Source organism: Nycticebus coucang, chromosome 16, assembly GCF_027406575.1.
Source record: "Nycticebus coucang isolate mNycCou1 chromosome 16, mNycCou1.pri, whole genome shotgun sequence".
Classification (NCBI taxonomy): Eukaryota; Metazoa; Chordata; class Mammalia; order Primates; family Lorisidae; genus Nycticebus; species Nycticebus coucang.
In genome coordinates this window covers 90,857,425-90,885,119 of record NC_069795.1, presented here as the reverse complement: position 1 = coordinate 90,885,119, position 27,695 = coordinate 90,857,425, and the positions used below count along the sequence as shown (strand labels likewise).

Below are 27,695 nucleotides of genomic sequence, written 5' to 3'. Positions count from 1 at the left end.
CCTCAGGAATCACCGTAAGTATTTATAGAGCAGTGACTGACTGACGGTAATACTTGGGTCAGACCATGAAGAGTCAGGCTGCCAGGACATTCAGGCCAGGAGTCTAAGAGGCCATCTGAGGACTTCAGACTGGTTAATCCACTCAACACAGCCTGCTCAATATATCCCCTGTGGATTTTTTAAGGCAACAGCCAAAATTGCCCTCCTCCCCTATCCCTTTCCCAACCACAAGATGAAAATAATCCAGAAACATTACCTCCACATCAAGGGTGAGTATCAACTCAAACTGGTTATAAAACTCCTTGGGGCTAGGCAACTGGTACTCCTTGGCTGTGCTCAGGAATGTCTCAATGTCGTTCAAGGCGATGTCAACTCCCTCTCGAGACTGGCACTTGTCTACAGCTTGGGAAGCCAGGAGGTAGATTCCTGCCTCGCACCATCGACTGACCTTTTGAAGAGACAGAGCACCCCATGTGCTTAGCCTGCCCACAATTCAGAACTACCACAATTCCCAAGAGATCTGAGCTCATAAGGGGACTAAAAAGATTGAGACAATGGGAAATTATCATGAGACAGCATAAAGTTTAAGAGGCTAACCATTGCAAATAAAACTGTGAGGTGGACAATTCCAAACCCACTTTACATCTGTCCACTTCTCAAGGGAGTCAGTCAGTAAAATGAATCATATAACATTCTTCTCTTTCCCACTAACAGTAATTGCTATATCTCCAGGAGAGAGTTAAATATTTCTAAGGCTGATCTAACCATACAGAAATGTAATCAATGGCTTTTTGGGTTTACCTGCTAGGCCACTTGTCTTGCATCCTAATTGGTTACCAGAACACAGGGTGATTAATGATGCATTAGACCTGGGCCCTCCATTTCCTGGGGGAGAGAATGTCTCTTTGAAAATACTGAGGTGATCCACATTTGCATTTATTTGCCTTGTCTTCACTAAAGAAGCACTAGTGAATGCAAAGCTTTGTAATTCAGCACAGCAATATTCAAATTTTCTAGATAGTGGGATGAAATCAGACTTCTGCTACTTACACCATGTGTGGTCTCAGATAGTCATTTATAAATTCTAACAATTCAATTTTATAAAATACTTGTTTTCTTTGCTCTTTTGAATTCTACTGAGGTACCTGAAAAGAAAGACAGGGGACCCTTTTGCTATCTGGATATTTATATGAAAAGCAGCTTTCAGTGCAAATACACCTGCATTTCCATTCACCGTGTGACCTGAACACAATGTAAAATAACTGCACAGAAAGGAGAAAAACATCAAAAGGTAATACTCCCAAGTAGTTATCCCTAAACAGAAAAATAATAAGCAACTTAAATGTTTGTCTTTATTTTTTTTCTTAAATTATCTAACTGAATATGTATTACCTTTAGAATAACAAACAATAATAAAGATATTTCAACATTAATGATTACCCCTGTGTAGGGACGGGGATAGTGGATGTGGACATGTCCATGAGTAACTTTTTCCTCCTGCTTCCTCCATTTTTAATTTTCAGAATATTGTGAAACCATGCTCTGGTAAATACTCTGAAAACTGTCCCTTTACACGGCATGCCCAGCTAGATCTGTAGGAAACATTGTGCTGTGTCTTCAGTCACAGTGGCTACTTGCTTCCCACACAGACATGCCAAGCTAGTATTGTGGGAGCAGGAACAGAGTCAGGAAAACAGCAGCTGAGCCTGCAGCGAGCTCAGCACACAGAGCAGGCTGCCCACCAGCCCCTTCTGAGCCACTTGCTTCTGGAACAACTGTATTTCATTAACATTAAAATCTCTTTGGCAATGGGCTGATGTAAATAGCCTGGGCAGGTGCACACAGCCATGGCAGAAACAGCTGTGGCAATGCAGCACGCTGACTCACAGCCATTGGCCACATGCTGCCCGGGAACAGCTGACAGGGAAGGCTCCAGAAGTCACTGCTCCTGCTGTCTGGGAACACAGCCCAGAGGGCACCTCCAAAGGGCACTGGGCTCTGTGTGTCCCTCTCTCTGTGCTCACGGCCTTGCTGTCTAGCCTGAGAAGCTCTGGGGTTGGAATCTGGCAGTCCTGATTTCAAATCTGACTTCTGCTACTTACACCATGTGTAAGTAGCCCAGGGTTTCTCAGATCTGTGCCTGCACCACTTGCACCAGAATCACTTAGGCCCTTTACTAAAATACTGATTTTAGTATCATCCCAGGTCTACTGCATCTGAGTTTCAAGGATGGAATCGGAATCTGCAATTATAAACAGATCACTAGGCGATTCTCCTATATTAAATGATAAACCCTATTGACTTGATCATGGTATCAGTTTCTGCCTCTGTCCAGAAGGCCATCAATTGCCTTCCTCACAGGTTGTCTTGAGGATAAAATAGATGATATAATTGTGCTCCTGATTCAAAGCAGGAGTTCAACAAATGGCAAGTTGCTTAACCTTACTTAACCTTCTCCAAAGGACTCGCAATCCCTTGCCTTCATCCAAGGGAAGCACTCTGCAGACACAGTGTTTGTCTCTCTCCTCGCCTGAAAGAAAGTCAAGAAATGTTCCTCCTCTCCCTGGGGCCAGGCCAAAAGAAACTTTTCAAGGCTGGTTCCACACAGAGGGAAACAGACTTCTGTTAATTTTATGGGGTGTGGCGGGATGGCTGGGGCACTTTCTTTTTTAACCTTCAATAACCCTATGATCTAAAATCTGCACTTTTTAATACCTATCGCCCACTTTTTTTGCTCAAAGTACTTGATCCTTTTAGCAATCACGTGAGTCAGGGAGAACAAGGATAGTAAAACTGCTTTATAGGAAATCTTGCAGACATCCTGTTCATCTCAGTTTTGCTCACCTTGTCTAGCTGTCTATGTAACTCCAAGGACTTTCCTAAAATGTCGTATTTTTTCTTGTTTTCATTGATGAAGTCATCACAGAGGTGTCTAAGTTCCACACACCTGGGCCCGATGGAGTCCACTGCATAATGGTGGCTCTGGATGAGCTGGTCCCCAGTCAGCGCAAGCAGCTGGGCCTTTTCCAAGGACTCCTATGAAATGAACACCCACAGCCAAGCGTCAGCAGTCAGGGCATCATGAGGCTGTGACTGCTGGGCACTGTGTGCTCCAGATTTGGAGGGAGGATGGGGAGAGGCTGACCCAGGTCTCAGCAAGGGAATCTGAGAAAGCTCTGTGGTGTTTCTAGTTCCCCAGAAGTTGAGCCCAGTCCAGGATCACCTGTACTCTGAAGAACAGCAGTCAGTTATTCAGGTATTTATTGAGTTCTGAGCTGAACATGGAAGATACAGTGTTAATAACAAGCCAGGAATTTTCAGTCTAAGGAAGAATTCAGTTACTAATTAAATAATACAAAATCATTAAAGTATTATAACTGTGATAAGCTCTAGATTTTTCTAGGATGGAAAAATCATGGAGTATTATAACACACATAATAAGAGACTTTGAATGCCCCTATTAACTGAAGGAAGAGGGACAAATACTTGGCCCTGAGGACAGTGGGGGAGGGAGGGTGAGCTGAAGTTGAAAAACTGGTAAAGATCTGATCTGGGCAACTCAATGGCAGTCATGACAGTGACAAAATAAGCTTGTCTAGACCACAATGTGGCTCAGCCACATTTCCTACCTCTTTCTGCAGGGCCCGCTCTGTTCTGACCACATGTGCTGTGTCTTCCTGTTTTTAGGCATTCACTCATTCATTCCTCACAGATTACTGAGGATCTATGGTGTGCCAGACACTGTCCCAGATGGTGGGGTTTGGTGATAAAGCAGGCAGAAATCCCTGTCCTCATGGAGCTTACATTTTAATAGGAGGCATGAACCATGAACCATTAAATACGTAAGTTTTATAGTATCTTAGATAGTGATGAGCACTATGGAGAAAAACAAAACAGGGAGTGCAGTGGGGAGCTACTATTCTAAATCAGATGGTAAGGGAAGGTAGAAGTACCTTCTCACATAGAAGGTACTACCCGAGCTGTGCCAAAAACACACAGAAAGCCAGACACTGCTATCTCTAGAAAGAAAGGCCCTCTGCTAGATCCAGGAACTCAGATTTTGGGAGGGTTCCTACCGTTCCCTGATATAAACAGTTCACTGCACCGTTTGTGCAAACAATGCAGTTTATGATGAACATCCGGGTTCCTCCTGGATTCTGGAGTTTTGGTACACAGGCAGAGGCTGCCTACACGACCAGCCACCAGCTCTGGCCACTGAGCTGATGAGCTTCCCTGGTAGACAGCATTTCACATGTGTCCCCAGCACCTACAGAGGGGGCAGTGACTCCTCTGGGAGAGGACTCTTGGAAGCCTGTGCCTGGCTTTTCCCTTTGCTGACTTTGCTTGGCATCTTCCCACCGTGATAGATCATAACTCTGAATGTACCTACCTGCAGAGCCGTAGGAATCCTGCAAATCTTCAAATCTGTATATTGCCTTGGGAGCCTTCAACGTAAGCCATGCAGTGCCTGGCAGTGAGGTTGAGGGCACATGTGACAAGTAGAAGCTGCAGGAAGGAGGCCCGTTGGCCAGAGCAGAGGGAGCAAGCAAGAAAGGGGTAGAAGATATGATTGAAAGAGAAAGAGGGCGATTGATGGGGAAGGTCTTGCAGCCACCACAACCACTTTGACTATACCCACAGTGATGTGGGAAGCCACAGGAGGGTTTCCAGGAGAGGAGCTCACTAAGGTTTTGGAAAGGATTGCTCCAGCTGCAGTGTAAGAATGGCAGAGCAAAAGGAAAAGCCAGGAGACTAGGTGGGGGCTACTGCAGTAATCTAGGTGAGAGATTACTCCCTGAACACTGTTTCTCAAGTCACTCCCTCCAAACCCCCCACCCAGACCCTCTCTCTCACTTCAGTTTTTAAATAGCACCTCTACCTGAAATTGATTCTTTGTTTACTGTATGATTCCTCCCTCTTCTACCCACTCCCACTAACATGGAAGCTCCATGAGAGCACAAAATAGGCATCCAATGGCTATCAGATCAACAAAATGAATGGGTAAGCCAAGGAGATCAATGCTGCAATGGTCTGCTTGGCTGTAACTGTGTGAAGTAACATGGACCATAGATGACAGCTGCATTTCAGAAGGCCTCCTTGCTGTCCTTCAAATCCAGACTATTGACAAAGCAGCAATTCCAACACTAAATCACTTCCAAGCTTCATATGCTTGCCTGGTCCTCCAAGGTCTTCAGGAGAAAGTTCAAACTCCTGAGCAGAGTACACAGTGCCCTTCATTACATAGCTCATCCTTTAGAGTTCCTCTCAGCAATTCCTCCTCCACTTCTCTCTACTCCATTCTCTGCTGCAACCATATTAAGGACCTATTCATAGTTCCCAAAATATTCAGGCAGCCTCAGACCTCCATGCCCTCTCTACCTGGAAAGCCCCATCCTCTACCTATACTCTACCTAAATCACCTTTCAGAGTTTGCTTTCTCCAGAAAACTGCCTCTGTGCTTCTCTTGACCAGAGCACCTGCTGCACTGTTAATGTGACCACTGATCGGCTGTCTGCACTTGCTATAGACACTTGGGGACATTCAACTCACAACAGGAGTGCACCCAACACATCTTGGGTGCTTAAGGATAACTGACTGGTATGCAAAACAGAAAGGAGTAATGATATAGAACTTAAGTGACCCAAATGAAGCAGTGGCTCAGTACAAGAACATGGGGATCAATACCCAGAGCTCTTGTTCTCAACAGCAAAGTCTCAGATACACTTGTCAGGACCCATGATAGGAGCTTAGAATGCCAATTTCTTGAGCAGTGATTTTTTTACTGTTTTGTTCACTGGTTTGTCTAGGAGATCAGCAAGTATTTGCAGAATGAATGAAAAGTGAGGGAGAGACCCTTACTAGCACTGCTCAGCCTCTGCAGACTGAACCCAGGAAAGGTCCCATAGCACAGAATTGACCTCACAACCTGTGTGATGAAAATAATAGCTCACATTTACTGAGAGCTCACTCTAAGCCAACTCTATGAAAATAATAGCTCACATTTACTGAGAGTTCACTTTATGCCAGGAGCTGTTCTGAATGCTTTGCGCCTTACAACAAGCCCTTTGAGACAGGTACTCTTTTGCAAAGGGAAATGGATGCACAATGGCCAAGGTCACCCAGGTAGGAAAAAGAAGAGCCAGGCTTCGACCCTGGGCAGGCTTGAATCTGGCTCTGAACACCACACCCAGACACAAAGACTGTGCTTGCTCTGCCTAAGCTCAGAGACCTCATTTGGTTGCCTGACCCTGTCTGACTTCAGTCAAATATAGAAACACGAAAACTTGAAGGCAAGAAAGTCTCTGTTCACTTTTTTTTTTTTCCAAGTTCAGCTGACTAATGTATTAAGAGTGCCTCAGAGTTTTCTGGGTCCAGGGAAATTCACCACAGGATACTTCCAAATTGCTCTGTGGTGGTCACAGCCTGACCTTCCTTTAGCATCAGTACCTCATCCTTTGGAATAGTATTTAAAACGTTTGAAATGTCAGAAGAAAGATGTAACAGGTCCAAATGGATCTGGGTGAAACATCCATAAAGACAAATTAGAAGCAACGCTGATTCAGCCACTGCGTGATCAAAAGATCACAATTATGAAAATGAATGGGCAATAAAAATCGCTTCTGAGTACTGATCACTGCCCTGCTGAGGCACTGAGTCCTTACCATGCATCCAACTCATTTAGTCTTCATTGGTCTGTACAGTAGGATTATTATCCTCATTTTACAGATGAGGAAACTGTATTCAGAAAGGCTGAGAAACTTGACTAGAGTCACAGAGGTGGGAGTTGGTAGAGCCAAAATTTGAATCTAGCTCGTTCTGGCTCCAAAACTTATGTTCTTGCCACCTACTGGCCCACTGGGCCTCCTTGCATGCACTGTGAAATCCTTCTGGTGTCAGCTTCCAAACCGTAGCTTATTTTTTTAGTTTCTATAGTTCCTGTTCAAGATAGTCACAAAACCTCCAAAGTAAAAAAGAAATAATAAAGAAAAAATGATTAATATATCCAATCAGAAGACCATCCGGGATCTTTTAAATGCTAAAAATTCCAGAAGACTAGATAGACAGTCAAACTGCAACATGTAATTCAAAAATCTTTATTGTGATAAAAGCTTATTTTTCACCCACAGAGTCTACTACTATGACAGATAAAAAAGAGTGTCTATTATGAGAGAAAATGGTAAGAAAGAGGGTGATGCCACCATAACAGGGAATTGAGAATGAACCCATAGATAATTCCATGGGAACGGAATGTATGTATAGACCAGTGGGCAAGATGAAACAAGAAAAACTGAAAGTTAATGGTTACTGAAATTGAACAACGGACAAGTGGGTCTTCATTGTACTAGTCCTATCTGCTTCTCTGTGTTTGAAAATTACACACACACAAACACACACACCTTAATGGCCTGTATTCCTTCTTGGACATTTGAGCCTTGAGAGGACAGGTCAAGGCTGAAATCAGGTTGGTTTCCCCACCTTGCCCTGTCTGTTCTCATCACCAAAGGTCTCTGCATGCTTTGTAGCCAAAACCCTACAGAAAATTCTACTTTTATAGAGGACCTTTTACCAGTAATTGAAACCACTGTTTCTCAGAATCAGGAAGGAGTATTCAAAAGATTACTAAACCCTCAAGCAAGAACAAGATAAAGAACAGGCCAAATCACATGCAAAAGAAGTCTGGTTAATGAGTTAGCTTGGAGGTTACTTGTGAGGATGATGTTATTGCACAGGGTAAGGAAGCTGGCGACGACCCAGAACAACTGTGTGGCTATGCTAGGAAGGCAGTTGGGCCCTGAGTGCTAAGTAAAGGATAAACCCTAAGCTGGTATTTGGTAGATTACAGCCAGGCACCACTTTGTTCCTTTTACATTTTAAAGGACATATGAAAAGACTAATCGAGGGAGTCACCGAGTTCCTGTCCGCCTCTCTGCATTATGTCGGGTGGCCTCCTGAAGGCGCTGCGCAGCGACTCCTACGTGGAGCTGAGCCAGTACCGGGACCAGCACTTCCGGGGTGACAATGAAGAACAAGAAAAATTACTGAAGAAAAGCTGCATGTCGTATGTTGGAAATCTTTCCTTTTACACAACTGAAGAACAAATCTATGAACTCTTCAGCAAAAGCGGTGACATAAAGAAAATCATCATGGGTCTGGATAAAATGAAAAAAACAGCATGTGAATTCTGTTTTGTGGAATACTATTCACGAGCAGATGCAGAAAATGCCATGAGGTACATAAATGGAACTCGTCTGGATGATCGGATCATTCGCACAGATTGGGACGCCGGCTTTAAGGAGGGCAGGCAGTACAGACGTGGGCGATCTGAGGGCCAGGTACGAGATGAGTATCGGCAAGACTATGATGCTGGAAGAGGCGGCTATTGAAAACTGGCACAAAACCAGTGAGTGGTGAGAGCTCTGAAAAACTCCTTTGGTTTGTTGAATTTGTTACGAACATTACTCAAGGTCTTCAAACCAGCTTAGTTTTACGAAGCTTTGATCAGTATCCACTGAGCTGGAAGCAAGGACAGAATTCAAAAGAATGCCTTTAATACTAGTATTAGAATCCTGACCATGTGTCAGGTTACCAGAATGATTTTCTGTGACCAGGTCAAAAACTGTGTTCCTTGGCAACAGATTTGATCTATAATGTTGATTAAAACTTCTTTTAGGAAGACTGGAGAAATTTAGAAATTTGTTTTACCATGTTTGAGTCTTAAATAGGTTCATGATCTATATTGGGGCCTGGAATTATTATTTAAGTTTGAATGAGATCAAGTTTAATAAATGGAATTTTGCTATGTTGTATAGCTTTGTTCTAAATTAGGAATAGGTATTTCACACTGAATTTGTTTTCTGTGAATTCTAATCTCTAAAGGAAAACTTAGTAGTCACGGAACCTTCCTAAATAGTTGGTGCAAAAGCTAGCCTTAGACAGTCCCAGAGACACCAAGCTTCCATGCTTTACATATCAGGAAAGTAGGCGCAGGGCTTGAAGAGTATTTCCTAAATGCATTTTTTCAAAAAATGTAAATATTATGCCTAAAGCTAAAAATAAATAAGTTTGTAATGTGGAGAACCTCAAATATTCTTAAGGTGGGGGGAGGAGACATTAGCAATAGGAAATGGGATGAAATACCAGAGACACAAGTTACAACATTGCCTTGGCATGATGACAGTTGCTATCAGAGCCATCTGATTTATTCTTTTCACTTTCAGTGATCTTGGGAATGGAGTGGGTTTTTAAAAAGAGCTTGAAGACTGAGAGAATGCTTAACAAAACAATCAGAAGCTCCCTGCAGGAGATGTCTATTCTAGCCAATTCTTACACTGAAGTCTGTTTTCTTTCCAAATTGTGCTTACTGAGGTTCAAGCCTTGATAGTGAGCTGATAATCTCTATAGAAAGGGGAGTCTAGAGGATTTATTTTGCATTCACAAGGCAAGAGGTGATTTCTCTCTAATATTGTGAGCTTATTGCTCATTTAAAAGTGTTAAGTCCACCATAATTTTCCCTGATGTGAAAAAAAATAAGAGGTTTTTTTTTTTTCATTTAGCAACAAAGTCTGAAGCACCTCAGTGTGAACACGTTTCGAGTTTGTAGGTTTTCTCACTGAATTCAAACTGGTCATCTGAATTGTTTTAAAGTGCTTAGAAAGAAATTATTTGTAAACATTTAATTTAATGACATATTGTTCATTTTTTAAACTTCTTTTTTACTCTGTAGTTTCAATGAATGTATTTTATATTCTTTTGTAGTAAATATAACTCAGATTTCTACAGGCCTGAAAACCACAAACAATGATTCTTCTTTGAATTGTGTCTTCTGTAACAGGTTTCAATAAAGTTGGACCAACTTAAAAAAAAAAAAAAGAAAAGACTAATCGAGCCCTAATCAATCTGAAGAAAAGATGCCCCTTCAAAATCTGAGAGATGGCATGTTGAAAAAAGTGTCAGGCATCAAAGAAAATGAAATACTTTGGAATATATCTAATAAAGGATGCAAAGGATCTCTACAGAGAGAATTATGAAATCCTGAGAAAAGAAATAGCTGAAGACATTAACAAATGGAAGAAATTACCATGCTCGTGGCTGGGAAGATCAACATTGTTAAAATGTCCATACTACCCAAAGCAATGTGCAGATTTAATGCAATCCCCATCAAAGCACTAATGGCATACTTTGAAGAACTTGAAAAGATAGTTTTTTATTTCATGTGAAACCAGAAAAAAACCCAAATAGCCAATGCAATTCTAAGAAATGAAAACAAATCAGGAGGCATGTTACCAGACTTGAGGTTACATTACAAGTCTATAGTAATCAAACAGCATGATATTGGCACAAAAATAGATATATAGATCTATGGAACAGACTAGAAAACCTAGACATGAAACTAGCCTCTTATCTCCATCTGATCTTAAATGATGCTGGGAGAACTGGTTAGCCATGTGTAGCAAATTAAAACTGGACCCACACCTCTCATCACTTATAAAAATAGACTCACAACAGATAAAAGATTAAATCTAAGACAGGAAACAATAGAACTGCTAGAATAAAGTGTGAAAAAAACTCTTAAGGGGATCTGCCTAGGAAAAGATAATATGAACTCGCAGTGGTCTAGTCCAGCTAGTTCAAGAATTTTGCCCATGAGAGATGGGTCATGGGCTCACAGGGCATTCCTATGTCCTATGACCATAGGTTCCATCCCTAGCTCTGGTCAGCTAAAGTATCAAGGACTGTGAGTTGAAGGAGGTGGGCAGAATACAGAATGCGATACAGGACCCATCACCAGAATTCAAAACACAACGCAGAACGCCTTCCATGGCTTTCAGTTCTACTGAGAATCTCTCCAGAGATTCCCCAGGCCCAGGGGGGCCACCTGGCCTCTGCATATCTCTCCCATCTCATTTCCTCCCCCTCACTGTGTTGCAGCAACTTCCCCTGAACTCACCAATCTCATCCCCACTTTCAGAGCTTTGTACTTGTAGCTGCCTCTGCCCTGATGCTATTCCTCAAATATTTGCATGAATACATAGATCTCAGATCAAAGATCACCTTCTCAGAGAGGCCTTTCCTGAGAACCCTTGCTAAAGTAGCACCCCCAGTCACTTCCTATCAAATCTTATTTTTTTGTGTATTTCCCGGGTCACTATCTGATGTTATTATTTATTTTATTGCTTTTTAATAAACCGCCTCTCTCCAGAAGAATATAAGCTCCATGAGAGCAGGATCCTGACTGTCTGGTTCACCATCATATCCACAGGACCTAGGAAAGGACTACCAGGTGTCAGGAATACCTCCTCATGGGACAGTAGTCACCTTCATGTTTATATGAAGGCATTTTTATTGAGGCCTTTTCCCCCTTAATAAATGAATCTATATAAGCAAAAATACATGGTATCTATACTTAATAAGGAATTCTTTTTTTTTTTTTGCAGTCTGGCCGGGGCTGGGTTTGAACCCGCCACCTCCAGCATATGGGGCCGGCGCCCTACCCCTTTGAGCCATAGGCACCCATTAATAAGGAATTCTTTTGAAAAAAATAAAATTAGATAAAATTGGGGCTGTCCTGGAGAAGGTCCAAAATTGTTGCCAGAAAGTCTCAGAGGCCTAAGGTATTAAGCATTACAGCTATAGCATACACAAAGGAAAATGTTAAGCAAATGAGAAGATAAATGTTACAAATAACATTTTTTAAATATATTCCATTCGTAAGACATATGTTATATATTATGCTGCCAAAGATGAATATTTATTCAAAAGATGATTTTTGTGTATGTTTGTTTTTTGGTCTGACAAAGTGACATCAGGGGGCAGGCAGGCAGAACAACTCTGAAGCAACAACTCTGACCTGGATTTTGCACCTTCCCTTGAACAATACAGTCATCACATATATGAAATTCCACTGCTGGATAAATGTTTCTAATGATTCATGTGTCTTCAACACTAGTGTAGCTGTCAAATGATCCCTGATAATAGAAAGAGCACTCACTAGGAAAGAATGAGAATCCTGGATGAGGATCGGGGTCGTGTGTTCACACAGGTGCAGAAGCACCTCCAGCTCAGAATCTGCAACTGCCAGCCATTAGACCCATGTGGCCTCGGTTTATATATGTTTTGTATAGTTCACTGCAGGTACATCTCCAACAGTAATGTGTACCATCACCTGGGGATCTTATTAAAAGGCAGATTCTGATTCTAAGGTGGGCCCTGAAATTCTGTTTGTCTGACAAGCTCTCATTCAGCTGCCATGCATGCTGCTGACCAGAGGCTCATATTTGGAGAAGCAAATCTCTAGTATTACCAAAGTGTCATTTCAGAAACATCCCTTGAGATTGGCTTAGGAAGGAAGTGCTAACCACAAGAGACTGGTTCCCAAGAGACAAAAACATAGAGAACCTAATTTTTAAAAAGAAAGGAACTTGTCTATAATGTAACACCTTTGTAAGGACTAACTCTAAGTGCTGACTTGTACGCAGATCTGCGAAACTAATTCTGGTATGAGAATTGTAAAATAAATATTCTTCTACAAGTCTCATGTTTATAACTCTTGAGGCATGAAAAAGAAGAAAGGTATGCCAATTCCTTGTAGCAAAAGAACAATGCGGTCCAACTTCCCCCTGTCTAACCATCTTGCTTTAGGAATAAAACTAATTTCTTTTCTGGTTTCCTCTTTTAAAAGTTTCCCTTCCTTACTACCACCCAGCCCACACCACACCATGGGTCCCCAGTCCCTGGAGGTAGCTCTAAGCTGATTGGTGAGACTCTGGGATATTATGACCTTCTCCCACTGGGCTACTGACTCCATGAGAGGGTAGGGCTGGCCCAGAGTCCTCAACCTACCAGGGCCTCCAGCCTTAACTGTGTGCTCTGGCAGCTTTGATAGAAGGCTGTGCTCCTGGCATTATTTGTTAAGGCTGTTAATGGGCACAGCTCCTTGGGGACCTTTATGGTGTGCAGTGTTTGAAAGGCAGGACTGTGCATTCCTGAGTCCTTTAGCAACTTTTCAACAGTGATTGGACAATATGACTTCTCCCCAGTACACAAAAATGTTAAAAAACAAACCTGGCCCTTTTCCTCCAGTTTTTTGTGTTCCTTAAGAAGTTGCTCCACGTGCGTCACACTGCCTCCAATGCCTGTAAACTCTGCTTGCTCTTCCAACAAATTATCCAGGGCAAGCTTAACCTACGAGACACATTAGCACAGTATAGAAGTCAACCAACACACACTGCTTGGGAGGTACCGGTTTGTTATGCTAAAAGGAAATGCAAAAATCCAAAAAGGATTCAGGACTGGTGTGTATATCTAGAGGTTCCCGCCCCCCTTTCTCACAGATCATTAACTTTCAGATTAAGCTGGGGGTGCACAGACACATGTAGAAGGAATTTTAGAGCTAAATTCAACAGATTATCAATCAAAAATGAAGATAAACCATCATTAAAATGTCACATGTGACAATAAGAAAATGGGGCTCTAAAACATTGCTACTCCACTGAAAAGGAGAGAAGGGGGCTGGGGAGAAGGATTCCGTGAAGAAGCAAGGACATGGGAAGAAGCCCAATTGTGAAGAAGAGGGAACCCCAACACCAAAGATTCTAAGGGGGCAGAGAAAACCAGAAAAGGAAGTTATATTAAGCAAGAAAACCATACCTTACAAAAATTGTGCTCAAAGTGCTGTAGTTGTAGGCACTGGTTAAGCTTCTCATGATGCTCAAACCAAAATTGACTAAAGGCCTTTTCTGTTTCATCCAGCTGAACTAACAGCCTTTCGAGAAAGAACAAGGCAGTGATATTAAGTTAGCATTCATTTCTGCAGGTATCTGTATGCAACACAGATGTGTACAACCCCAGTGTTTTCTGTCATTTTTATTAATTGTGGCGATCGCCTTATCGTGAAAGTCTGTGTCACCTTTCAAATTGCTCAGCAGGGCCCCACACCTTGCATTTTCCAGACGGGACATCCACAGTGCAGGCAGAAACATCCCTTCAGCTGCAGCTGCTGTGCTTTAAAATATGCCCAGGTGACTACCTTTGTGCCTTCTTTTTTCCACCCAAGACTACATGCACAAAAAGCACAGCACCAAAGCAAACTGTTATTTGGAAATGAAGCTCAGCAAATACTCCATATCCTTGAAATACTGGGATGGGAGCATATTATATACATATAAGAGGAGAGAATGCAATTCTCATAAAAAGATCTCTGTAGGTGGATTCCAGATGGACACAATCTTCTTCCTTTGTTGTCTCAAATATTCTTTCTTGGCCCCACCAACACCCAAGAATAGCTGTTCCAGTCTGTTCTTGGCTGTTTCATAACATCTAGGACTACATACTATTTCTGAAATAGCATATTCCACTCCACTCACTCACCTTTCCATGGTAACAACATTCTCAAGTTCATTGGGATTGAGTTTGCTGGCAGGATTTATGACTGCTGGTTCTTGGATACATGACAGCAATGTGGCCCCCTGCTTTCCAAGCAATTTCAGCTCATTCTAGGGGAAGAAAAATGTAGTCTCTCTTAGAAGGAATTAGCAACAACAAATTCTTCACAGATTTGGGGTGAGGAGAGTGATAGATTAGCATTTTTTTTTAATTTAAGGAATTAAATGCTAATGAAGTAAAAATGAGCTTTAAAAATAAATCAACTTATCTTTAATGGATAATGCATACATATGATACAGAATATAAACTAGACAAAAGGATGTTAAAAAAAAAGAAAGTCTTTTGTCTCCTAGCCTGTCCACTTTTCCTTTCCAAAGTAACAGTATTTTTGTATGTCTCTCAAGCTGTTGTAAATTAAAACTGGTTAATAAAATCTGGTTCTAATCCAAGATACTGACCAGAAACAAGAAAATGACAGATATTGAATGTCAAGAAAATGCCAAGCAATAATAATGTATCAATTGCTAGTTGCCCATGAAAATACTTTACCTAATCTCATCAATAAATACCTGCTTCTCTTTCTATAAGCGAACCAACTGTGGTCTTGCTCAATTATTAAAGTTTGGCAGAGATGGGCAGCAACTTCAGTTCGACATGGAAAGATTTATATTTTTAAGGCAACTATATTCTGCTCCTTTAACATGGGGACTTAGTGCTTTGTAACTGGGGAAGTCTATTTACTTCCAAATCCTTAGGAAGTCTACATTTGGTTCCTGGGTCACAGGTACACTCCTGAGCAAGATTTAAGTCAAAAGATCACTTCTTTGCACGTGAACACTGAAGTGTTCTTCTGTGCCCAGCCACCTCTGCAGCCTTCACACAGCCTGGAGCTCATTCCCTGGGGGAAGAGTTTTGTGCTTCCCAACTCTGTCCACACAGTAGTCCTGGGCCCTGTCAACCTCATGCCTTTGTTTCCTGACTCCCATTTCTCTCCAGAATTTCCTCCAGAAAGGCTGTGTCATTTATACCCCGCCTCAAGCTTGTCCCTGAATGTGGCTGATGATAGACTTGCCTTCTCTGAGATAGCTGCTTCTCAGAGTTCTCTGGACACCCCTCTGGCTCTGTCCACACCAGGTAATGCTCCAGGTCAGCCACCTGGCTAGCACTCCTGCCTGGGAACAGGATATATCCCTTCTTTTCCCCTCTCAAGTTTTGGCCCCCTTTTCTTATCTCATCAATGCTCATTAAATATTTGTAAGTTGGATAAATTAATAATAGTCTAAAAGAAATCAGGTTGCAGATGAGTAAGACAAATTAGATATGATGGTAAAAATGTTCTTAAGAGTCAAGTGGCCTTAGGCTTTCCCTCCTCCCACCACCAAAAAGGATTCTGGCTTTCTCCATGTGGTTTCTTAACTGCTCCCTGGTTTCCAGCAGCATTTTGGCATTATCTATCTATTCATATTCACTTTTGTGGCAGAGAGTTAGGCAGAAAGGCAGAGAAACAGAAAGAGAAGGGGTGCATTGCCGGGGCAGAAGGAGACGTCGGAGGAGAAGCTAGGGAGAGGGTTCGACTCCAAGAGCAGCAGAGGGTGAGGAACATGTGTGGGTCAGAGAAGGCGACTCTTCATAAGTGATGTCATACACTGTGTATCCCCTTCACACCGTTAAAAAAATACAAGCAAACACTGTGACCTGGTTACTGCTTTGGGACTGAACTATATGGTCAGCTTGAGTAAATTCATAAACACATACCATAAACACAGAAGGAATGATGAAGGAACTTGGAAAGAGTAAAGGTAAGTTGCCCAGCCCCCAAATAAAAGTTTCAGTTTCCATGGAAACAAAATATCCTTAATCCTTTGGGGTATTTAACTTTTTTACTGCCAGCACCCATGCTGCAGGAGAAGCTCAGGGCACAGTCTACAGGAACACCCTTTCCGGAAGTTTCCTTTTTGTGTGCAGCCAGGGTCCTGCTGTGACAGGGCAGGAAGGGCTTATAAACTGAGAGTGAGCCCAAAGCACAGTCTCAGAAAGCAGGAGCCACCCTAGGAGAAGGATCTAATTTGCAGAAGAAATAGAGGTGACCAGGTGCTCTGGGCACTTGTTCTCACTTTTCTCAACTGTGGAAATGCAGCTGGTGGGCTAGATGTGTCTGCCTATCTCTTTCACCAGGACCTAGCATCTCCCAGAGGAGGCTGACACTGGCTGTGTGCACGTACTCACAATTCCTTTCTGTTCCTCAGATGAGACAGTGAAATTACAGAGAAAATAGGCTTCAAAGCTTAAGTGCCTGCAATCTGGACAGAAAATAACACTATTGAAGTTGAGAGTACACGTTGACTATAAGACTACATTAAGATCTGAACTGTGGCTCAGCCTGAGGGAAAGGAATTTATGCTTAAGTCATCAGTTAGCTAAATAGTTTGATAAGGTTATTCTGTGAATGTTTTCAGATTTTTTTTTTTAAACAGATGGTCTGATATAGCAGCAAGGCCACAAGAAAAGAGATTCTAGTGCAGCGGTTCTCAACCTGTAGGTCGTGACCCACAGGAACTGTATTAAAGGCTCGCGGCATTAGGAAGGTTGAGAACCACTGTAATATAGTGGAAGATAATTTTGAACAAAGTAGGAATAACTCCGTAGGGAATTAGCAAATGAGGCTGTAAAACTTTTCCACTTCCCTGGATCTCCTTCCTATTTTGATTGGTTGTAGAGGCAGGTAGGTGCTTATCTGGATCTAGGATGCCCAGGAGAAAAGGTTTCAAGAAATCAAGCCAAGGTGGTGCCTGTGGCTCAAAGGAGTAGGGTGCGGACCCCATATATCGGAGACCGCAGGTTCAAACCCGGCCCTGGGCCAAAAAATGCAAAAAAAAAAAAAGAAAGAAAAAGAAATCAAGCCAAATGTCCTAATGCTGTGTTAGCTGTTGAAAAACAAAAAGGAAAGAAATTCTCCAGGCTTGGAGAAAACAGTAAATCCTATGCTGTAACTTTTATAGATTTTAAATATATTTAAAAGCCCATTGTTCTGAGGAATGAATCTTATACTGGTTTTTCACTTGGAAATGGTACCTTCCAAATGGAAAAGAAATTATTCAATTATATGTAGAACCTTTGCTTAAAAAGTAGGTAAAACACTAATATGAGTAAAATACATATAATCGCAAAAAACTACTGTTGTTAATAAAAGTTTAAACACTATCCTTTTTTCTCGGTTAAATCATTTCTCTCTTCGAAGTATTTTTGGAAGAGGAAAAGGATAAATGTAACCCTAATTTAATGATTTTGATATTCTTGATAAATTACAAGGAACGAAAAAACCAAATTTGTATTAGGCCAATGGTTAATAAACCAAAAGGCCTTAAGAAACTCTTTATAATTGTCTTTTAAAGGATGTTTGTATTACTTGGTAAAATAAAGCCAGAATAATGTTTTACTCAAAATGCATGTAATATTTTTAATCAAGGTGAACACTTGGACAAGTTAAATTGTTTTGACAACTTTTATTTTAAAATCCCTATCCGCCTTCTCCACGATTTTAGGGTGGTATGGGATATAAATGCAAGCATCCAGTTTAGTTTAGGCAAGGATGCTCTAAAGGCTGATCAAATGGAACCTTTCACTTGTTATACAGGTTAGATAGGAGTGTTTCACCAAACTGAGACACACATATAATAATTAGAGTGTAAAATTACTTCTCATAAATGTCAAATAATACTTCCAATTATGTGGATGTACAAAGTTACCCTACTTTATAATTGAGAGAAATTTTAGTCTCCTTGGCTCAAAGTTGCCTGTTTTGTTGTTGTTTGTTTCTTTGTATTTGAGACAGAGTTTTTTTTACTCTGTTACCCTTGGTAGAGTGCTGTGGCATGATAGCTCACAACAACCTCAAACTCCTGGGCTCAAGAGATCCACTTGCCCCTCGAGTAGCTGGGGCTACGCCCGCCACAACGCCCTGCTAGTTTTTCTATTTTTAGTAAAGACTGAGTCTCCTTGCTCCAGCTGCTGTTGAACTCCTGAGCTCAAACAACCCACCCGCCTCAGCCTCCCAGAGCTCTAGGATTACAGGAGTGAGCGACCGTGCCCGTCAGAGTTGCTGTTTTAACTCTGAGAATAGCTGGTTACCACCTGTAAAAAAAATGCTCTTACTCCATCTGGAAGACTGGTTCTTCCTGTCCCCTGCCCTCCGTAGGAACTCTCTGCCTGTGCAGAAGTTGCAGAACACTTCCTCATGTGCCCTTCCCGGGCACAAACAGTAGGGCCTGATGACTGATTTCCACATCCCAAGAATGTGTCCTTGTCTAACATCCAAAAATGTTACCCTTTTCCCCAGAGACCTTTCTGACTGACGGTGCAGCCATCTTGCGCTTCCGCTCTGCAGCCTTCCCAGACCCTTCTCGGACCCAGGCAGAGAATGCGCTGTGCGCATGCGCCGCGGTCCTGGGGCTCCGGGCCCCCTTTCCCGCGCGCTACCGCGGAGACTTCGATGCAGATGCCAGGCGGTCGGTGACTTTTTGCCCTGTGCAACTGAAAATCCAATTGTAGCAGACTTCACAGAGGCACCCAGACCCTGCTTTCTGCGACCAGCGCCTCCCAGGAATCATGTGGGGTGATCCTGGCCAATATATTTGGAAAAGAAAAGGTCACACTCCTCAGAGGCATTTCCAGGGACAATTTCCAGGAGATTGCCAGAATTTCACAATTTCAGTCCAGATCGTTTGATTATTCAAAGTAATCTGGGGAATATACTTATTTTGAATACTTTCTGGATAATAACCTCCTTAAATACAGAATTTAACAGTGTTCCTTGGCACACGGAAAAATTAATTTGCCTCAACTGCTATCCTCTGAGGCTCCCCTAACTAGATTATGTGCTCCTTGAGGTTGAAGTTTGGTTTTCTTGGCACGTAATGGCAAATACTCAATAAATGTTGAATAAATGAACAAATGCCATGTAGCAAAAAACTTTTGCCAATTTTGGGTCAGCTCTTCCCAAGTTCCTCGCAGCAAGGACACGCTACTGCCTGTCCAATTCTGGGTTTGCTGCCCTACCCCAAACCGGACTTCTGTGAAATAACAGTCACAGAATCTATTCTCTGTTGGTGCTTCTCAAGGCAGAGAGATCCTGACACTCATCCAGTAGGCAGCCCCAGGGAGAGTTCCCTTCGCTGCATGACTGAAAGACCCTGCCAACCTCTCTTCTCAGCAGGTTCTGACTAGATTTTATGAATCATTTAATAGGCACCTATCCTTAAACTCAGTTCTGAGCAGACTCCCATAGTCCTTTCTCTCAAATTAGTCTCCAAATAAATAAAAAGACACAACCCTGAGAATATGAAGCAATAAGTCAGCTTCTAAGTCTGTCTCAAACTTTACAACCATTGCTGTAAAGCTTTTACTTCAAAAGCCATCCCCTCCACCTGCAATATCAGCACCTTACATCTTGGTCTGTCCTGGGCAGCATCATAGGAGTGCAACCTCTGAAAGAGTGTTTACACACCTCACCAGCACTTCCCCTGGGTGAAGGGAAGACACCCAGTCTCAAGAGACTTTCTTCTTCACAAGCTGCCTATCTGGAAGATTAAGATGATCAGTGGCTGCCAAGTCACTGGAGAAGAAAGAAATAGGCAGCTTAACTTTAATTCTGTTCCTTGCTCTCTCCAAGGGGCAGCTCCACCTGCCAGCACAGAGGTAAGCCATGAGAGGCCACTGACCACTCACCTGCAGCTTGTTCCTCTGCCTTTTGTGGGACATGAGAAGGTCTTCAGTGGACGACATGCCTCTGGGCAGCTCCGCTGAGGCCAGGCAGGCCCCAAACGTCAGCAGCATTTGAGCAGAGGCCTTCAATGTCAAGGCAAAGTTTTCCATGGCCTGGAAGGTCAATCATAACAATGCAGAGTGATTAACACTCATCGATATGCTTTGTCAATGTAAAGACCACAGAATTGGCTACCATTTCCTGAGTGTCTGCAAAGGGCCACACATGTACTTGATGCCGCACATTTGTCTATCATCTCAATAATCTCGAATGGGAGAGATTTTATCTCCATATTATAGAGGTAACTAAAGCTCCAACAGATTAAGTGAGTTGCCCGAGATCGTATTACTTGGGCAATAAGAAAGGAAGGTAGGCAGGATTCAACCAAGGTTAGGTGTGTCAAGTTTGGGGCTCTCCTCATTCCCCCAAGAACACCTAGCATTAAGTCTGGCTCAGGATTTATACTGGGCAAAATGCTGAAAAAGGCAGAACCACCCAACGATTGCTCTAATGAACCTTTGCTTCTTTTGTAGCTCCTACACTGCCCTCTCCCCTCACACGTACTCTCAGCTGCCCCATGCTTCTTCCTCCCAAGCTTGTCAAATATTGCTGACAGCAAATGATCACTGAGGAGAAAATCAGGTAGAGTGAAGATGCCACTGGAGACCATCACAAATCATTGCCCTCAGATGCGGGGAGGGGTTGGGGAATCTCTTCCTCTCAGATTTCCTTTATAAAAATGTGGCTGCCCTGTGTGCCTTCCACCAAGGACCCTACTCACTGGCCAATATCCCAGGTGAGGGATCTGCATTTTAACAGAGTGCTTTGGGAAACATGTGGCCTAGCCTTGAAAAAGTGATGCTGCCAATCAGAGGAATTAGTTGCAGGTGGGGAGCTTCACAGACCCCCCCCACAAATCACTCCACAGCTGGGCAGGATGGGCACTGCCGTGCCCACTTGCTCTTCTCCTGAGACAATACTGCCCCAAGGGCATTCACCACACAACACACATCTCTGTAGTCCCCAGGCATGGGTCATGGTTGGTGGCCCATAGACCACTACTGAATGGAAGAAGTAAAGAGCCCCCAGCCAAATTTTCATTTGGAAAGAAAGGACCTCTGTTCCTGCATCATCAGAGAACATTTCTGAAAACTCAAACCCACACCCTAAAGAATGAGCCAGATCTGAGTGGGCTCTTCTTTGAGGCCGAGACTGGCATGAGGCAGCTTCTGGAGTGCTACATGCCTCCCCCTGCTATCTGAGTCCAAAGTCTTCTCTACGGCCATTTTCATGCTTGACATATTACTGTAGTAATCTCCCTATTAGCATAAGCTTGTACAGTCACAACCTTGAATATCAGAGTACTTTTGGCCTGGAAAGTCAGACAAATGCTAACTTCCATGAAAATCTTTCTTTCAAGGATATTAAATTTTATTATGTTTACATAATCTAACATCTGTATAAAACCCTCTTTCAACTGCATTTACTAATGGCCCATGTTGGAGAACATATAAAGAAAATCTAACAGGCACAGCCCTTGAAGCCAGGAGTTCAGGACCAACCTGGGCAATGTAGTGAGACCCTGTCTCTACAAAAAATAAGAGTAATCATTCAGGTGTGATGTCACACATTTGTAGTCCCAGTTACTTGGAAGGCTAAGGCAAGAGGATAGCTTGAGCCTAGGAGTTTAAGGCTGTAGTGAGCTATGATATTGCCACTGTACTCCAGCCTGGGGGACAGAGAAAGACCCCATCTCAAATAAAGAAAAAAAGAGGCTCGGCACATGTAGCTCAGCAGCTAGGACACCAGTCACATACACTGGAGCTGGCAGGTTCAAACCCAGCCCAGGCCTGCTAAACAACAATGACATTTACAACAAAAAAATAGCCAGGCGTTGTGGGAGGCACCTATAGTCCCAGCTGCTTGGGAGGCTGAGGCAAAAGAGTTGCTTAAGCCAAAGAGTTTGAGGTTGCTGTTGGCTGTGATGCCACAGCACTCTACTGAGGAAGACATAGTGAGATTCTGTCTCAAAAAATAAAATAAAATAAAACAAAATAAAGACAATCCAACTTTTCAGGAGAATTATAAGAAGATGTGAGATCATGATCTATTTTGCTTTTTAGGCACTGTCTCTTTGAGTGCATCTCAGTTAGGTGTTATTATCCTTATCACCCCACATTCTATAGATGAGGAAACAGAGGCATATGGAGATTAAGGAATTTCCCCAAAGTCATATAAAAAATAAGGGGCAGAACTCAGACTGAAGCCAAGTAATCTGGCTCCCAGCCAAACTCTTGAGCACTATGCTATGCCACCTCCTGGCAGTTAAACTGTAGTTAGCAAAACTCGATTTAAAACTAAATCAACAAAAAGCCTTGAACTTAAGAGTGGAAGAGTGAACTCTTGAATTAGAGTCCAGATCCTGATACCTTGTAACTGCATGATCTTGGGGAGGGCACACAATGCTGTTGAGTTTGAGGGTCCTCATTCGAAAAGCAGAATAATGCTTGTTTTTGTAGAGTCTTTTTGAGGATCAACAGGAATGGCAAATGTGAATGGATCTTGGAGGCAGCAGAGTGCCTTACAAGGTTAATAATAACAACAGTAACAGCTCAAGTTGAGTCTGGGGTGAGGCCTGCAAATGCCATCCTAAAGTAGAGGGGAGCCAGTGCTTTCCTCTGGAGGTCACCTAGTAACAAATTCACTTGATGCCTCATGTCAATCACCATGGTAAATAATCACTTCGGAGATGGTACAAAGGGAAAAAAGGGTGGTTACAAAGAGCTTGGCCTTCATCTGGGCTCTGCCACTACTTACCCACATGATCTTGGATAAATCACCTCTCTACACAGAAGGTCATTTTACTTATCTATCAAACAAGGTGATTGAAGAAAACGATCTTTAAGGTTCTTTTGAGTTATAACTTTCTGTGAGTCTCTTACTCAAAATTCTGACATCCAGAAAATACACTATAACAAAACCCTAGAATCTATATATCTCACTCATAAGACATAAAACAATATATACTGTACATGTGTGGTTATGTTATATTATTCCTAATTACATAAACAGGTGTACTTCAGAGAGACTGTGGGTTTGGTTCCAGATCACTACAATAAAGTAAATACTACAATAAAATGTAAGGTTTGGCTTCCTAGTACATATTAAACAGTACATGCTGTTTTGTAGTCTATTAAGTATGTAATAGCATTAACTCTAAAAAATGTACATATCTTGATTCAAAAACACTTTATTGGTTAAAAAAATGCTAACAATGATCTGCGCCTTTGGAGAGTCACAATCTTTTTGCTGGTGGAGGGACTTGCCTCATAGTTGATGGCTGCTGACTGATCAAGGTAGTGGTTGCCAAAGGTTGGGATAGCTGTGGCAACTTCTGAAACTAAGTCAACAGCTAACTTTGCCACATCAATCAACACTTCCTTTCATGAAAGATTTCTCTGTAGTGTGTGATGTTGTTTGATATAATTGTACTCACAATGAAACTTTCTCTAATATTAGCATGAATCCTCTCGAACCCTGCTGCTCACAGTCAACTAAGTTTATGTAATGTTCTGTGTCCTTTGTTGCCGTTTTGACAATATTCACAAAATCTTCACCAGGAAGATGAAGAAACCACTTTCTCTGCTCTTCCACAAGAAGCAACTCCTCGGGAGTTAGAGGGATCTGAGCAAGATGGTGGCGGAGTAAAAGCTTCCTTGCAACTGGGCACCGTGAGTCTGGGGAGACAAGACTCCAGGCATCTCTTGCTGGTGGGATCTGCCTATAATCATCCCTTTGAGGACATGGGAAGTCAGCGAGAGACTTCTGGACCCCAAAAGGAGGATAAAAGCAGTGGAAAACTGGCAAGTGGTTGCGTGTGTTCATTCGGTCTAATCCCACCAGCAGTTGTAAGTATATCAGCAGTGAGACTGCAAACTGGAAAGGCCTTACCTGTGAGCTGTTTTGGTGTTTTTGGATTTGGCACTCAGTTGAACTGCCTTGGGAGAGCTTGGGCAGGAGTGCAGAGAACTTTGGGCGTTGTCTAGGGCCCCAGACTGAACCACTGAGCCAGACGGAACTAATAGTGTTTGGCTGTGGGCCTCCGGGAACCATTGTGAGAGAACTGCCCTGGCAAGCTCCACCCTCCGGGTCGCAGAGCAAGGATCAGGTGGGAGCGAGTAATTTAGTGACTGAGCAGCCTAAAGGCAGGGACTGAGATGCCTCATAGCCTTAACCCCTCAGGGGCAGAGTGAGACTGGTTTTGGCACAATGGGTAAGTGGATAGCCACTTCAGCAGTGATCCCAGCGACAAGCGCTTTCCTGGGAAAGCTTCTGCTTAGCCAAGTTGAGAAGTTTAAAGTGCCTTTTAAGAGAGCTGAAGAGAGATTTAGGGTCTCCACCCTGCAGGGTTTGAGAAATCAGCAGAGGTCTCCAGTCGTATCAGCATTGTTATTAACATCTCATACCCCAAAAGATTGCCTGTTGCCCAGACAGTATTCAACCAGATATATATACTGCTTTATTTTTTTTGTTGTCGTTGTTGTTGTTGTTGTTTTTTAATTTCAACCTTTCCCTATAGATTTTTCTTTTCTTTTTTTTCTTTCTTTTCTTTCTCCATTTTTCTAGTTTAGATAAAATTTCCCATTGTTACCTTTTTCGATAATTAGAACTTTATTTTTGCTAGTGTTTCTAGGGTCTCCACCTAGAAGAGTGTATTGCTAGTGTTTCTAGGGTCTCCACCTGCCCCTATTATTTGTTTTTTTCCCCTATTTTTTTTTCCCCGTAAAGTATTCTGTTTGCTTGTTTTGGTTTGATTTATAGCATTTTTTCTTTCCTCTCTACTTGGTGGGGTACTGTGTCCAATCAGGCTAGCAAAGTGTTGCTAACCTCAAGGGAACCACCCAACCTGGCACCCCCAGAGGTTGGGGTTTTTTTAAGGTTGTGTCAAAGTACCCCACTACACCTATATTTCTCTGTCTCCTGCTTCCTGTGTCTCTCTTCTTTTTGTCAATATTCCCTTTACCCACACCCTCTCCTTTCTCTTTTTTCTTTTCTTTCTTTCTTTTTATTTTTTTCTTTCTTTTATCCCTTCTTACTCTTCAACCTTCTCATCCTTCTGGTCCTGTACCAAAAGGACTCATTGAAACCCCAGCCCGGAACTTCCACAGGCACGGCAACTTAAAGAGCAAGAGGAAATGAAAGGAAAATTAGGGCAAGGAAACAGATAAAAGAAATCACTCATGAGGAAGAATCAGCAGAAAACTCCTGGCAACATGAAGAACCAGTCCAAAGCAAACCCTCCAAGGGACCATGAGGTAGCTACTGCAGAGGATTCCACCTATAAAGAAATGTTAGGAATGACAGAAAGGGAATTTAGAATACACATGATGAAAACAATGAAGGAAACTGCTGATAAAGTGGAAAATAACCAAAAGGAAATTCAAAAACAGAATCAAATAAGAGATGAACAATATGAAGAATATAGATAGGATATAGCAGAACTGAAGGAACTGAAGCAGTCAATTGGGGAACATAAAGATGCAATAGAAAGTATCAGCAACAGGTTAGACCATGCAGAAGAAAGAATTTCAGAGGTAGAGGACAAAGTTCTTGAGATAACTCACATAGTTAAAGAGGCAGAAAAGAAGAAAGAGAAAGCAGAAAGTTCACTGACAGAATTATGGGACTTTATGAAGTGTTCCAACATACATGTTATAGGAATCCCAGAAGGGGAAGAAGAATGCCCCAGGGCAATGGAAGCCACACTACAGAATATTATAAATGAAAATTTCACAAATATCCCCTTTTAAGAGGGATATCAGACCCCACATCACCTCAACTCTAACCGAGCTTCTCCAAGACACATTGTGATGAACCTGTCCAAAGTCAAGACAAAAGAAAAGATTCCTCAAGCTGCCAGAAGTAAGCACCAGTTGACCTACAGGGGCAAATCCATCAGAGTGACTGCAGACTTCTCTAATGAAACTTTCCAAGCAAGAAGACAATGGTCATCTACCTTTAATCTACTTAAACAGAACAATTTCCAGCCCAGAATTCTATACTCTCCAAAGCTAAGCTTTAAAATTGACGGAGAAATCAAATCATTTACTGATATACAAACATTGAGGAAATTCACCACAACAAGACCAGCTCTACAGGAAATACTTCAACCTGTTCTATACACTGACCATCACAATGGATCAGCAGCAAATTAAGAACTCAAAATTAAAGGACAGAACCTAACTTCCATACTGATGCAAAAGATAAAACTAAGCAATGGACTCTCACAAAATAAGATGAATAGTATACTACCACACATATCAATTATCTCAATAAATGCTAATGGCTTGAATTCCCCACTGAAGAGGCACAGATTGGCTGACTGGCTTAAAAAACACAAGCCATCCATTTGCTATCTGCAGGAAACACACCTGGCTTCAAAAGAAAATTAAAACTCCGAGTCAAGGGTTGGAAGACAATTGGCAAATGGAATTCAGAAGAAAAAAGAGGAGTTGCAATCTTATTTTAAGATATATGTGGATTTGAAGCAACTAAAGTCAAAGAAGACAAAGATAGTCACTTTATATTAGTCAAGGGAAAAATACAACAAGAAGATGTTTCAATTCTAAATATTTATGCACCCAATTTTAATGCTCCCAGATTTTTGAAACAAATGTTACTCAGTCTGAGCAATATGATATCTGATAATACCATAATAACAGGGGACTTTAACACTTCTCTTACAGAGCTGGACAGATCCTCTAAACAGAAATTAAACAAAGATATAAGGGACATAATTGAGACCCTAGAACAACTGTGCTTGATAGACACATATAGAACACTTCATCCTAAAGATAAAGAATATACATTCTTCTCATCACCCCATGGAACATTCTCCAAAATTGATCATATCCTAGGCCACAAAACAAACCTCAACAGAATCAAAAGAATTAAAATTCTACGTTGTATCTTCTCAGACCATAAGGCACTAAAGGTGGAACTCAACTCTAACAAAACATTCAACCCCACACAAAGCCATGGAAATTAAATAATCTTCTGTTGAATGACAGATGGGTGCAGGAATAAATAAAAGAGGAAATCATTAACTTCCTTGAGCATAACAACAATGAAGACACAAGCTACCAAAACCTGTGGGATACTGCAAAAGCAGTTTTGAGAGGAAAGTTTATCGCATTAGATGCCTACATTCAAAAAACAGAAAGAGAGCACATCAACAAATTCACAAGCCATCTTATGGAGTTGGAAAAAGAAGAACAATCTAAGCCTAATGTCAGTAGAAGAAAAGAAATCTCCAAAATCAAATCAGAGATCAATGAAATTGAAAACAAAAGAATCATTCAGAAAATTAATGAAACAAGGAGTTGGTTTTTTGAAAAAATTAATAAAACAGATAAACCATGGGCCAGAATAACTAGAAATAGAAAATTAAATCTCTAGTAACCTCAATCAGAAATGATAAAGGGGAAATAACAACTGATCCCACAGAGATACAAGAGATCATCTCTGAATACTACCAGAAACTCTATGCCCA

General features: G+C 41.9%; 2 protein-coding genes across 3 annotated transcripts in view; one reads left to right on the top strand and one right to left on the bottom strand.

Annotated features, from left to right (window-relative positions):
* Window positions 1-27,695, bottom strand: part of MCF2L2 (MCF.2 cell line derived transforming sequence-like 2) — a 269,445-nt gene that overhangs the window by 159,185 nt on the left and 82,565 nt on the right. For both annotated transcript variants that reach the window (XR_008374913.1, XM_053565128.1), the window contains exons 7-12: window positions 20,107-20,256; window positions 14,368-14,492; window positions 13,648-13,762; window positions 13,063-13,182; window positions 2,845-3,036; window positions 257-448 (exon numbers count right to left, since the gene is read on the bottom strand). Coding sequence is in view for 1 of the 2 variants with exons in the window: in XM_053565128.1 (XP_053421103.1) it covers window positions 257-448; window positions 2,845-3,036; window positions 13,063-13,182; window positions 13,648-13,762; window positions 14,368-14,492; window positions 20,107-20,256 (894 nt within the window). In the remaining variant the exon portion in view is untranslated. The remainder of the gene's footprint in view (window positions 1-256; window positions 449-2,844; window positions 3,037-13,062; window positions 13,183-13,647; window positions 13,763-14,367; window positions 14,493-20,106; window positions 20,257-27,695) is intronic.
* LOC128567697 (nuclear cap-binding protein subunit 2-like) lies at window positions 7,906-8,516 on the top strand. The gene has a single exon (XM_053565134.1). The coding sequence runs from the start codon at window positions 7,935-7,937 to the stop codon at window positions 8,382-8,384; it is 450 nt and encodes a 149-aa protein (XP_053421109.1). The 5' UTR covers window positions 7,906-7,934; the 3' UTR covers window positions 8,385-8,516.